The 14,558-nt window shown below is 49.9% G+C and overlaps 1 protein-coding gene across 1 annotated transcript in view; it reads left to right on the forward strand.

The window, feature by feature from the left end:
• Dscaml1 (DS cell adhesion molecule like 1) overlaps positions 1-14,558 on the forward strand; it is a 120,671-nt gene that overhangs the window by 100,416 nt on the left and 5,697 nt on the right. The window contains exons 19-26 of the mRNA XM_032911461.1: positions 369-508; positions 7,798-7,951; positions 9,448-9,565; positions 9,899-10,062; positions 10,524-10,622; positions 11,164-11,352; positions 11,969-12,256; positions 13,588-13,743. Of these exons, the coding sequence (XP_032767352.1) occupies positions 369-508; positions 7,798-7,951; positions 9,448-9,565; positions 9,899-10,062; positions 10,524-10,622; positions 11,164-11,352; positions 11,969-12,256; positions 13,588-13,743 (1,308 nt within the window). The remainder of the gene's footprint in view (positions 1-368; positions 509-7,797; positions 7,952-9,447; positions 9,566-9,898; positions 10,063-10,523; positions 10,623-11,163; positions 11,353-11,968; positions 12,257-13,587; positions 13,744-14,558) is intronic.

Consider the following 14,558-nt stretch of genomic DNA (forward strand, 5'->3'; position numbering starts at 1 on the left):
CCTAGAGGAACTCACAGGCCTAAAGGGGCAAAGTAAGCAGTATCTGGGGGTGGGGTGCCCCACGAGGGCGCTGGGTGCAAGGACTAAGGTCAGAGGAAACAGATGCATTTGTCCTGTGTCCCATTCCTCTCTGGCCAAACACTTGTGAAGTTGGCCCCTTTGCCAGCCTCCACCTCAGAGCCTGTCACATCCCCTCATGATCGCCTTGCCCTCTTGCCTGTAGGCCATTTTCACCCCTTCTTCTCTAGCCCAAAGCTCTGGGGCCCCCTCTAAGAGGCTCCCCAAGACTCACTCACTCTCCTCTCCATCACTCATTCCCAGGAATGAGCTCTCTTCTCTTAGACTGACCAAATCTTCTCTCTACTCAGTTCCAGGCCCCCCTGCTGGCATCAAAGCTGTCCCTTCATCAGCTAGCAGTGTGGTCGTGTCCTGGTTGCCCCCAACCAAGCCCAATGGGGTGATCCGAAAATACACCATCTTTTGTTCCAGTCCTGGGTCCGGCCAGCCGGTAAGTGGTGAGGGGGACAAGGGAGCAAGTCTTTTAGGGACAACACATTAGTCAAACTGTGGAACTTAACTATGCTTTTCTGTGGCTCAATTTGGAATGGGTGCTGGGCAAGAAGGCTCACTGGGAGAAGGTGCTGTTAAGCATGAGGACCTGAGTCTAAGGCCTAGGACCCACACATTAGGAGATAACCTACATCTGCAAGATGTTTTTTTTTACACCCTCCCCCCCACACACACACACCATGATATGTATGTGCCTCTCCCAAATAAGTAAATAAATTTAATAAAAAATACTTTTTAAGTATGGGTACTGGTTACCCCAAAATAGATGAAACCTTGTGTGCTAACCATCGTGGGCCAGGCATCTGCTGTAGAATCGGCAAGCTTGTCACAGCTTTGGAGCCCCTCTAGAACCATATGAGTCACAGCCAAGCAGACAGAGGAAAAGAAAAGCCACTTAGCTCTGTTCTTCCAACCTGCTGACCCCAGGCACTCCCATGGCTGGTCCAGGGACGCTGGGAGTACGTGACCTTTTATTATAGTCTTCCAGGTTTGGAGGCAAACGCTGGGCCTCTCCCACAGATGACTGCCACAATATAGAGCCAGGCAAGGAGGATGGGTGGGAACAGGATAAGGGTAAGGGCATCTCTGACCAGGACCTGGACTTCAATGGGGGTGAGAGCCTAAGAGTCTTCAGTATATTCCCTGATCCGGGGAGATGGGTACCCCGGGCAGAGGTACAAGCACCAAAGTCAGACTTCTCCTGGGAGTTCAGAGAGAAGAGAGAGAGGATGGGGCGGGCAAAGCGTTGCATATGCCCACAGCCCATAATATGCTTTCTTCTCCTCTCCTTTTCTAATACCTAGCTAAGTGTCTTCTCTGCAGCACATCTATCCCTGGGACAGGAGCAGGGGGAAACCCCTGCTCTTGGCAGCTCCAGTGGTTGGGATCAGCCTGTGAGAACATCTTGGGGGTTTGGGGGGAGTGCATCAGGCTTAGGGCTGGGGAAGGGGCAGGAGGAAGTGTTGACCTCGGTGACGGCAGCTCACCATCAGCCACAGATCTGCATGACTCTGGGCCAGGAATGCTGCCTGTAGCTGCTGGGCCACTGTCACCCCTCCCTCCTCGGATTTCCTGAACCACCCTTCTGGAGTGAGCACCTCGGCTCCTCGTCATGGAGTCCAGGAGTCTCTTCCCAGAGAGCAAGCCCACTGATTCATAAGCGTCCTCACTGTCCTCATGGGCACTGCCACATGCAACATAATGCTGGCAGCATGCCCACATGGTGGCTCTCAGATGGGACGTTAGAGCACCCCTAAAGACCCTCGGATGCGTCTCCATTACCTTGTCTCCCTCCACACTCCCAACTGCACGGCTTAGATGAGTGCTGCCTCTCTCAGCCTTCAGGGTGGTGGAGCCCTGCTATACACCTGGTTCCTATCACTCAGTACTGCTTTGTGTCAGTGACGTCCATCAATGGTAGGGGACATGGGAAGAGCTCATTCTCGCTCTTCGCTTTGGCTTTGGAGTACATATGTGCGTGTATTCCCGTGTTTCTGCATGGCGCCATCCACTGACACGCTAGGTGGAGGCTTGGGGTGTGTGGTCTTCTCTTGGAACTTATCACGCTTTTATCAGAGTGGGAATCTGGGAGAGGGCTTTCTGGGGCATGAGTTCTGCATATGATACAGGAGAACACTATGCTTCTGCTGGTGTTATGCCAACTGTGCACACACACACACACACACACAAACACGTGCACACGCATCCCATAGGCACACTTGGGGGCTGAGTCTGGTTGCTCTGCATTAGCATAGACCCTTGGGATTGGCCGATTAATATTTTCAACTTGTCCTCTTTCCTCCCCTGCTTCTCCCCTCCCCCTTTTCTCTCAGTTCCCACAACACCAAACTGTCCATCATCCTTTTCCTACCATGCCTTTGCCTTTGTTGAGCCCTACTGGGACCTATTTCTCCATCACCCAACTGTCTGTGGACATTAACTGTTGGCACAGCTGACTGCATTGGTCTCAGAGGCCCCAGAGACGGCGGGAGCGCTGTCTTTTCATCTCTGGATTCCAAGCTGTGGGACACTTATCAAGAATATCAGAGTCACTGGTGCATGTTTGATGGTTGAATATCTAACACCTGGCCACTATTACAAAGCCCTAGACACGTGACGTGTTCCCTTTCATAGCTGATAGGAGAAGGTAGCCATACTCTAGCCTGGCCTTTACAGTCATTTCCGCCTCTGATAATGAAGTCTTCCTAAGGGACCAGTCCATGGAGGCCTCCTGATTAACTCAGGCTAAGGGAGTGTCCAGTGATTGGTTGGGATCCTGTCCCAGGTGTCAGTGGTCTCTGGTCCCCATCCCCTCTCCTACTGCTAAGGACGCTGAGACCGTGTCAGTCAGCTTTCTGTTACTACGAAACATACCTGAGCGAGTCACTTATGAGGAGGAGAGGTCTGTGGTGACTCACGGCCTTGCAGGTTCCAGCCATGAGCAGTTGACCCCATGGCCTGCCTCTATGGCATCGGTGAGGCGGCTCTCACCATGGCAGGGAGTCAGTTGTGGGAAGAAAGATGCTTGCAGCTGGGAGGGAAACAAAGGACATTCATCACAGCCTACATAGCAAGACCTGCCTCAAAGACGAGAGAGAGCAGGGGGAGGACGTGCCCTCATAACGTAACCCCCTCCAACTGGGTCCCACCTCTTAAAAGTCCCACAGGCTTTCAATAATAGCACCACAGGCTGCAAACCAACTCCTTAAAACGTGGGACATTCAAGATCCCAAATGTAACAGAGACCCTGTCCCAGCCTCTTTGTGTGCTGAGCATAGAAGAACCCCCTCTTTCAGGAGAGACTTCCATGGGAGTGTATCACAGTCTACACAGAGTGATGAGAGCTTCAGTTCAACTACGTGGGGAGACTGGGAACTGAGGGGAGGGAGACAGGCTGGGCTCAGCGAGCTGTGTGGGGAGAAATAGTCTCCATTAGTGGGGGTATTGCCAGCCATTTGTAAGAAGTCTGATCTGGCGCTAGGGATGGTAGCATACTCACGTGCAAGAAATGTGAAACCATGGTGTACATGCAGGCTTAGAAGCAGGTGGCTAAGAGACTGGATGTGCTCATACACACTGGCGTATGCATCTGAACATGCTCACACAGATGCATGGCTCACGGTGAATGACTGGGGGGCAGCGGAAACTGCATCAGACAGTGTGAAACCCTACCTCAGTAGAGTGGCTGTGTTTCTCTTTTTACCAAAAAAAAAAAAAAAAAAAAAAAAAAAAGCCAGGGCCAACAAAATGGCTCAGTGGGTAAAGGTGATTGCCACCAAGTCTGATGAGTTGAGTTCAGTTCCCCAGAAACCACATGGTGGGGAGAGCCAACTTCTACAAGTTGTCCCTTGACCTCCACATGTGCACACATGCATTCACACACTAAATAGATAAATATATAAAGTAAACAAGTAAATAATAGGGCTGGAGAGATGCCCCATTGGGCAAAAAGGCTTGCCATGAGAGCCCGACAACTTGAACCACAGTAGAGAGACAGAAGAATTTCCTGAATGCTGTCCACACACACACACACACACACACACACACACACACACACACACACACACACATCCATACATAAATAAGTGCTATAAGAAACTCAAGTGCAGAAAAAGGCAAAAGGCAAAGTTTTATTAATATGTTCTCTCCCTAATAAACAGCCCTCCTCCTGTAGCCTGGGCTGACCTCGAACTCCCTTTTAGCTCAAGAAGGCTTTGGACCTCTGACCTCCCTGCCTCCACCACCCAAGTGCCAAAACCACAGGCATGTACCACACAACACCAGGCCTAACCTTCTAGTCATTAATCTGCACAGAGATTATGGGATTGGGGTGGGGCTTTTTACATAATATCAAAATAGAAGTTTACATGTTCTATCTTTTTCATATATGAGTTTCAACTTATGAAGGTTCTTTTCTGTATTCTTTTCTGGTTGTCATGGGATTTTGTTGTGGTTGTCATTGAGGGCTTTTGTTGTTGGTTTTGGTTTGTTTTGTTTTTCAAAACAAGATGTCACATATCCCAGGCTCTAAGGATGTCTTAGAGCCTTTAACCCCAGCACTTGGCAAGCAGAGGCAGGCAGATCTCTGAGTTCAAGGCCAGCCTGGTCTACAAAGCAAGTTCCAAAACAGCCATGGCTACACTCTACCTTGAAAAAAGTTAATAACTTTTGATCCCTCTGCCTTCCAAGTTCTGAGATGACAAGCATGTCACACACACACACGCACTCAAGCACACACACACACACACACACACACACACACACACACACACACACACACTTAGCACAGTGCTAGGCATTAAACCAAGACTTTGTGCACACTAGTCAAGCAGTCTACTGATTGAGCTAAGTTACATCTCCAGTCCACCAGACGTTCAAAACACAGTCTTGAGTGGCACAACATTTTCTACAAGGCCTCCCTCCTTCCTATAAGTATCACTTCACTTTCACCCTTGTAAATAATACTCCTGTGACCCTTCTTCACAAAGACCCATGGACATATGTCGGTATCTCCAGGTCACAGAAGCATTCATGCTTTCAAGTCTATCTCCGGCAGCACGAAGGCATATGTGTGTGCCCATGGAGCACCCAGGTTTCTGAATATATACTGATTTCAGATTTACATTTCATTTTTGCAACTTGGGTTTTATTTTTAATAGTTGTCTTACTTTAAATTTTCCTTCTTAGATTACTCACTGGGTTGTTTGTTTGCAAATGCTTATTGGTTGTGTTTTCTTTGAGTCCCTTTCAATTCTTATGTTCACCCTTGCTATTAGGGTTGCTTGCACTTTGCTTATTGATTTGTAAATGCTCTTTCCATATTAAGGACAACAACCACGTTCTATTGTATAAATTGCAAGTAGCTGCAAATTCATGCCTTTTAATTTGTGTTGATGTGTGATAATTTTTTGAGAACTTAAATTTATTAATCATTTTTTGTTTTTTGCCCCTATGATTAGAAAGACTTATAATTGTTGCCTATTGAGGTTTGGCTTTTTTTTGTCATAGTTTGCTTTTTTCTGTAATTTTGTATTCATTCACCAAAGTCTTATTTATGAGAAATGACAGTATGGAGTATGTAGGGAGTCCAGATTAAAATCTAGACTCTTGGTAAAATGCCGCTACCTCTCTGACTTTGGTGGTTCAGTACCTGTGGTCCTAGAATCTTTGTAAAATGCCACTATATCTCTGGATATGGAGGTTCAGTACCTGCAGTCCTAGCTCAGGGGAAGAAGGAAGCTCACCATCAGTTTGAGGAGCTGAAGGCAGGCAGATCCCCAGGCTCCAGGACAAGCCAGCCTGGGCTAATGGTGAAGCACAGGACCCAGTGAGAAACACCATCTCAAAAAGAAACAAAATAATGTGAACAGCTTCTGAGAAAAAAATACCAAAATATAGGCCTCTGACCCACCCACACACTCACATACTCCCACGCAAACACATGCACATACACACAGATATACAGACATGTACACACACATACTCAAATGTGCACACACAAAAAAAAACAAACGATCTTCAAAGAAAAGACATACTTCTGCTCTGGGTAAACACAAATGTATTCTCAAGTCCACACATGCACTTAACATCTATCCACACATACATATATACACATGCACACACAGATACAAACACACACACACACACACACACAGAGAGAGAGAGAGAGAGAGAGAGAGAGAGAGAGAGAGAGAGAGAGAATGAGCACAGAGAACTGTACTCCGATTTTCGAATAATTGTGCACTCCTTGCCTCAGGGTGACTCAGAGTCACAGCCCAGAAGAGGCAAGGTTGTATGATCCCAAATTTGCAAAAGAGCTAAGCTCCCCCACTCCGGGAGTGGGGGGAGGGATGCTCAGGCCACATGGGTTACACACCTGGGAAGGACAGCAAAGCGTCAAAGCCATTGCGCTGCCCTAGAGTCATGGTATGAACTCACCAGTCCCCAGATACCCTAGCTTAAAAGGGCTCAGAGTGGATCTGCACCTGTCCCCAACAGGAATTGTGCACAAGATTAGACACAGCATCACTCCCCCACCCCACCCCAAGAAGGGAGGAGGAACGGTGCCAAGATACCTGTGCACATTGTAAGGGTGTGTGAGTCCTCTCTCAATATTTCCCTGCAGACAACCTGAGGCCACAAAGAGGACTTTCTTTTTTCCTGTTACAAGTCCTCAGATCCTTCTGCTCTCCCACCGGCCATGGAGAATGTCCCTCGGTGACATCCATCTCTCCCGCACATGTGTGCATCCTCACAGCCATGTGCAGGAGAGCCTGTGTGCAAGATCTCACGACGGCAGAGATAACTAATTACCAGCTCCCTCTGGCCTCAGGGCCCCCATCTGTTCCAGGAACTGTCCCCCCCCTCCTTGGACTTGCGCCCTGATCTCAGAGGGGCCCTAGTGCTCTCCTCTCCCCCACTCCCTGCGGCTGGCCAAAAAATAAAATAAAATGAAAATCAGCCCCATCCGGCCGATGCCAGGGAAGAGGCTGACAGGAGGTCTACAAACTAGCGCTTTATCAAAAGCGCCTTCTCAAATTCATTTCAATATCTGAGCCTCTGGTTTCCAAGGCAACATAATCTTTTCATCAAAGCAACTGGTAAAACCACTGGGATCTGATATTGTTTTGTTGGCAACTTGTCAAAACTGTCATTTGGTTTAAAAAAAATGTTATAGATTTATGTAACCTACAAATATATATGGTGGACCATACCACTAATAATCACTAATAAAGTACTGCCCAGTAAAGCTCTCCCTGCTGCCTCTCTACCCCTTCCTGAGAAGGAAAGAGTGTAATTAGGTGGCAGGGAAGGGAGGTGACTAAGCAGGGGACAGGCTGGAGGGCTGGCTACCGCTCTAACAAGGCAAAGGCAGTCATTTGGTTTCTCCACAGAACCTCTCTCTTTGCATGTGGTCTTCCTGGGACCCCGAGTCCCTCGTTCTCCTTTCTCTGACTGCCTCTCATCATTTGCTCAGAATATCCATACGTGTTGGCCTGTAGCCACAGCCCCTAGAGCCTATATCACCGAGATGGGTACCAAGGTTGGCCAACCAATACTGCAGGACTGACTCCATCAGCTCCTGAGGCCGAGCCCAGCACAGAGCTGTCCGAGGTTCTCAGGCTGAGAAAGAGCGTGCTGGACCGATCCTGCCCAAGGCACCGAGGACAATGGCAGGCGAGGGGCCAAGGCTTCTGTTTCATGGCATGACTTTGTCTCTGCCCACAGGCTCCCAGCGAGTACGAGACCAGTCCTGAACAGCTCTTCTACAGGATCGCCCACCTGAACCGGGGCCAGCAGTACTTGCTATGGGTGGCTGCGGTCACCTCTGCAGGCCGGGGGAACAGCAGCGAGAAGGTCACCATCGAGCCTGCTGGCAAGGGTGAGAAGCCTGTGCCTGGGGTCTGATAGCAGTGTCCAGAAGCTCATTTGCAGAATTCTGGCTCGTCCCAAATAGGTGCTGTGTCCCCTCCCTGATACCTATGAGTTCGGCCGCGAGGAGTTGGCCACTAGTCTCCCTTCTGCATCCAAAGAATAAGCCTCTGCTGCCCCCTGACTCTGGAAGAGTCACACAACAGGCTACGATCAGCCTCACTGGCTGTGCTGTTAACTCTGCTCTGACTTGAGAGTCCCCTTCAGCCCCCATCCACAGCAGAGCCTTGATCTTAGCACTCAGCTCCTGAGAGAGGGGCACCTCAGGATATGGGGTACACTGATGCTTCCACGGGGCCTTTGGGACTCCAGAGAGAGCCCTGTGCTGCAACCAGAAAGGGCAGGCAGAAGGTTCTCTCTGGCAATGCTCCTATCCACCACCAAGCTCAGGATCAAGACCTTCTCAGGACAGGCCTCACCCATCCCTGGTCTAGTCATGAGGGATTCCCCATAGGTACTCCCAATCTTTTAAGAGAATGATAGCTCTGAGGCCCTTATGCCACACCCAGGATCAGCCACACAATGGAACAGACAATGGTCTATTGTCTATCTTGGCCAACAGTGAGCTTCAAATCTTCCAGTGTCTCTAGCCTCTAGGCCCTTCCTCCTGCCCCTTCCCCTCTCTGGCCAATCCCGAGCTCACCTGGCTCTCCCAGGCCTGGCTTGCCTTGGGAAGAGAGAAGCCACCCTGTTGGCCACAGGGACAGAGCCAGCAAGCATCCACCTGAGGGTCCGTGGTAAGCAGGGGCTCACACTTGCAATCTTCCATCCAGCTGCATGGCCTGGCCATCCTAGACAGTTGAGATGTGCTGTGTTGACCCCTGTAGCTCTGACTCAGAGCTCCTTGCACATCACTGTCTCTGTGTCCTCACCTCCCTTCCTCCTTCTCGGGACACCACCTACCCTTTCTCCAGATCTCACCTCCTTCAGAAGCAAAGGAGCCTAGAGCCTGCCTGCTTCCCAGGACAAGGTCCTAGAACCTGAGAGCTCTTGGCAGAAAGTCTGTGCTCTGCCCCTGTGGGCATTAAATACAACCTACTCCTACACAAGCAGAGCTATCCCGTGAGGTAGAACTGGAACTACTGTACCTGTGCCATACTTACACAAATTCACACAAGTTCATACTTACACACGTGTACACACAGCCTCTCCTACCCAACTTGCCCTTCTCCTTGTGTGCCTTGCCCCTACTAGAACACCATCACTCCCTAGACGGCATGAAATCCTGGGAGACCTCATCACCCACTATCTTCTTCAAAACCAGCAGAACTCATGTCCCCCCAGTCCTTGTCCCCATTTTGTCACAGGACCACCTCCACCAAAGCAGCCAGTTTACCCAAAAGTCTCCCCTGACTTGCACTGTAAATGCTGGAAGCCCTGTGAATGGGGCTAGGGGGAAGGTAAAGGGTAAAAGGCAGTCTGGCCCTCATGTTCTCCTCTCTATAGCCCCAGCAAAGATCATCTCCTTTGGAGGCACTGTAACGACACCCTGGTTGAAAGATGTCCGACTGCCTTGCAACTCCGTGGGAGACCCAGCCCCGGCTGTAAAGTGGACCAAGGACAGGTATGTGCAGGGCCTGGAGGAGTGGTATGGATCCTGGGAGAGAGGCAGCTGCTTGGCCCTCACTCTTCCCTGTGGTGGGCCTGTAGGGCATAGGACACTGCTTACAGCAGTTTCCAAACCACTACTTCCCCTCCCCCAACCATAACTTTCTTCCTGTGTGGGCGAAAAGACAGAAGCTCACCGGAAATCCCTGGGAAATACAGAACAAAACCCCAAGAGCCTGACATCCCCTGCAAGCCTCCCCCGCCTTTCTTCCATTTGCCCTTGCCCGTGGGGAGTGGGGCAGGACTAGGGAGGGTGTGTCATAACCCATGCCATCCCCTGGTCTGACAGTGAAGACTCAGCCATCCCCGTGTCCTTGGATGGACACCGGCTCATCCACACAAACGGTACACTGCTGCTTCGCGCTGTGAAGGCTGAAGACTCCGGCTATTACACCTGCACAGCGACCAACACCGGTGGCTTTGACACCATCATCGTCAACCTTCTGGTACAAGGTGAGACTGGGCTGGAGAGATGGCTCAGTGGTTAAGAGCACTGGCTGCTCTTGCAGAGGTCCTGAGTTCAAATCCCAGCGACCACATGGTAGCTCACAACCATCCGTAATGGAATCCGATGCCCTCTTCTGATGTGTCTGAAGACAGTGACAGTGTACTCACATACAATAAATAAATCTTTAAAAAAAATATTAAAAAAAAAACAAGGTGAGACTCTGCAAAGCAGGTGGTTTGAGTGCTGAAAGGGACAGGAATCCCGACCTGTTAAAGAGACCGAATGACAGAGAAAGCCAACCCTGGGCGTTGGGGGTGGGGGTGGGGGGAGACCTTGGTGGAAATGAGGTGGGAAAGGGAGAGGAGGCATGAGGGATGGGAAGGGATGGGGAAGACCGAAGACTGGTACCTTCCTGATGAGACGCTCCATACCTTTTCCACTGAGAGCTGGTGGCTTTCCCTTGCAGTTCCCCCAGACCAGCCCCGCCTCACTGTCTCCAAAACCTCCGCCTCTTCCATCACCCTGACCTGGATTCCAGGGGACAATGGGGGCAGCTCCATCAGAGGTAAGGAGGGGAGGGAATTATTCACCTGTTTCTAGTACTTGGTCCCGTAATCCCTGAGAATCTGAAGGGTGGTTGAGACTTTGAGGCATTCAAGTACATGGAAAGTGCGCCTACCCCCTCCATCTGTGGTAGAACGGATCTAGTGTGCTTTTCTCTCCGAACCTTGGTTTCCCAGTCTTTCACAGCAGGCAAACATGACATCAGTGCCTCGGGTCTATGTGACTCGGCAAAGATTGTTGTAAGAATGCAGCTCGGGGTTCATTAAAAGTGTACTTCCAAAAAGCTCTTCCCAAGTGGGGACACTGCTGGTCAGGGACTCCTCCCCCCTCCTAAAAGAGTGTCTTAAGCCTCCCAGTTCTCTAAACCTAATGCTCGAGCTATGGAGAGACCCAGGCTCAGCCAACATTACAGCGGATGGCCTCCAGCTTTGAATCTCATTTGCATACGCCCATGTCTATGACCTCTGCTGGAGTCCAGGCTGGGTTTCTCCTGTCTTGCCCTTCTCTGCTTTGCCCACTCGAGCCAACACCCCCTCCTGCAGGCTTCGTGCTGCAGTACTCTGTGGATAACAGCGAGGAGTGGAAGGATGTGTTCATCAGCTCCAGCGAGCGCTCCTTCAAGCTAGACAGCCTCAAGTGTGGCACATGGTACAAGGTGAAGCTGGCGGCCAAGAACAGTGTGGGCTCTGGGCGCATCAGCGAGATCATCGAGGCCAAGACCCATGGGCGGGGTGAGGCCAGGTCGGGGGTGGCAACAAAGAGCAGGGCCCGGGTGGGAGGTGGGTGGGTGAGAAGCATGACGTTAGTGGGAACAGACACATGAATACCATGGGGAAAAGGGAGCCAAGTGCTTAGAGGATTAGAGGGGAGGGGATTCAACCTTGGTCCCATTGCTACGCTCATCACCAAGCAAAACTGATCTGGAGGTCGGGGAGTGGCTACTATGCATGGTCACCTGGGTTCAATTCCCTTCACCACAAAACTTTAATCCTGGCACTTAGAGGTGGAAACAAGGGAATCAAAAAATTCAAGGTCATCTTTGGCTGCATAGAGAGTTAGAGGCCAGTCTGATCTAGGACCTTTATAAAAATTAATTAGCTAACTAATTAACTAAAAGATCCTAACTACAAGGGGGGTCACAGGGTTGGCACCCTTCCTTTCTTCCATCATTCATCCCTCACTGCTGAGACCCTACTGTAGGGCCTTTTCTCCTCTTGCCCCTCCACTCCTGGGTCACCCCTGCTATAGTCCCAACTGCCCCAGGAAAAGCCTACCGGGATAGATGAAAGACCCCTTCCTTCCTTCTAGGGCCCCCTAACATCTCTCTTCCCCCTTCCGGTCCCCCAGAACCTTCCTTCAGCAAAGACCAACACCTCTTCACCCACATCAACTCTACACATGCTCGGCTTAACCTGCAGGGCTGGAACAATGGGGGCTGCCCCATCACAGCCATTGTCCTGGAGTACCGGCCCAAGGGGACCTGGGCCTGGCAGGGCGTCCGAGCCAACAGCTCCACAGAGGTGTTTCTGACAGAACTTCGAGAGGCTACCTGGTATGAGCTCCGCATGAGGGCTTGCAACAGTGCCGGCTGTGGCAATGAGACCGCCCAGTTTGCCACCCTGGACTACGATGGCAGTGAGTTGGAGAGGATGGGATGGGACAGCCCCCAGCTATCTAAAGAAAATGACAAATAGAAGCAGAGAGGAATAAACCCAGGGTAGAAGTCTAAGGAACAAGACAGAGGGGCCATCTGATTGGTAGCAAGTGGCTAAGTGGGAGGAGCTACTGGTGGCCAGTCTTGACAGCCAGGTGAAAGTCTTTGAACAAGATGCAATGCTTACTGTGCATTGCTTCAGAGAGATGAAGAGGGATGGGTAAGCCGGGATGGAACTGAGGTCCTGCCCCCTGATGACTCCGCTAGCCGAGTGTAGTAGTCAAGATAAACGGCCTGTTTCTCAGTAACAGATACTTAGAGCCTGGTGGCCCACACAGGGGACCAAACCCAGGGCTTTGCTCTAGCTAAGAAAAAAATTATCATTTGTTGTTCCAACTAATCATATGACCCTAATTTAACTAAAAGGAAGTCTGGGAAATATAGCAAGAACGTGAATATTTGGTGAGCACCTAACTGGTGTCTACTTCATAGAGATGCTACACACACACACACACACACACACACACACACACACACACACACACACACACACACACACACACATGCACACACACACACACACAGAGAGAGAGAGAGAGAGAGAGAGAGAGAGAGAGAGAGAGAGAGAGAGAGAGAGAGTGTTAAAGCTAAGCTAAGCTTAGGGTCCAATTGTCATAAGCTAAATTAAGTCCACCTACATACTTAGGAAACAGTCTCAGGAGATAGACCTCAACAAGAAAGTCTTCATGTAGAAGATGATTCTTAACACAGCCTGGGAAACAGGCAAGGATCGGGGTTTGGCAGAGGTTTATATTGGTAGAGTCTATCTTTGCCTTCCTGTAGGCACCAGAGACAGAAAATGCTGCATGCGGAGGGAGTAACAAGGACAGCGTGGGGGGAGGGGGACAGAGGAGTTAGTCTCCATCGGGGGAAGAGATTGCAGGATCCCCCACATGACTTCTCCTTGCTTTGTTCCTCCCATGCCCAGCCAGATGTGGGAATGTAATCCCATCAATCCCCCACTCTAGGATTAAACATAAAACCTGACCAGGCAGAAAAAATAACCCTGAGATCAGGACAATTCTAAAACAGAACCAGAAAGTCATTAATACAGCATAAAAGCTGTGTAACTGCTCATGGCTGTCCTGGTAGACCCAACACTTAGGGGAGCAGAGGGGAGGGTTACAGCTCTGGACTGGGAAGTGGGGGGTTGGAGACCAAGGACAACAGAAGTCATCAGCAGGCTTCCCCACCCGTGGAACTCTGTGAGCTCATAGCATCCTCTGATTCTCTTCTCTGCCCCCCAATCCAGGCACCATCCCCCCCATCAAGTCTGCTCAAGGAGAAGGCGATGATGTGAAGAAGTTGTTCACCATCGGCTGTCCGGTCATCCTGGCCACCCTCGGGGTGGCGCTGCTCTTTGTTGTAAGAAAGAAGAGGAAGGAGAAACGACTGAAGAGGCTTCGAGGTGGGGGACTTTTCTACCAGCTTTCAGAGAGGGTGGTGACTCCCAACCACAAAACCTCCAGGGCAAGAGACAGAGCCTGTGTCCCCTGAAAGGAATAGCTGCCATTCAAACCTTCATAAGTCTCCTTAGTTATGCATAGTTTCTCCTCTGTGTCCCCAGGATTTTGTGCCTGCACCAACTAGGGCTGACATTTATACAGGTCCACAACTGGTAAAGCCATATGGATTATAACATATACAAATAATTCCACATTCATTGGCAAATATATCTCCCTAGGGCCCTGTTCAATTCCTGGCCAGGAAGTTCCCATGTTGGTCAAATGTGGGGTAATTTTAATATCTCCCCCTTTCAACATTGAATACCATAGTCTGGCATGAATGACTCGCATGTTCCTTGACAGACCTAGAACCTTCTAGTTACTTCATGTTTGCTTACTCAATATTTAGAGTCTGATGCAGAATAGATACTGTTGAAGGATAGAGATGCAGAGATGAAGAAGGGGCAAGCCATGTACTTACAGAGCTCACAATTTAATGTGAGAGACCAGGGGGCGGTAGTAACACAGAAGAGGGGATTGCTAACCTCTCCATGGTATTCAAGACTAGAGAGGATAGAAGAATGGATCACTGGGTGAATACCTGGATAAGTGAGTGCTTCGATAGTTGGATGATGATTGAACATTTAAATGGATGATTGGCTATGTGTTTGATAGTATAAATACAAGAATGGATAGATGAATGGTTTGGTAAAGGTTTGGATACATAAATGATTGAGTGGGTAAGTGGATGGGAGCATGGGTATCTTGATGGATAACA

This window comes from Rattus rattus, chromosome 8 (assembly GCF_011064425.1).
Source record: "Rattus rattus isolate New Zealand chromosome 8, Rrattus_CSIRO_v1, whole genome shotgun sequence".
Lineage (NCBI taxonomy): Eukaryota > Metazoa > Chordata > Mammalia > Rodentia > Muridae > Rattus > Rattus rattus.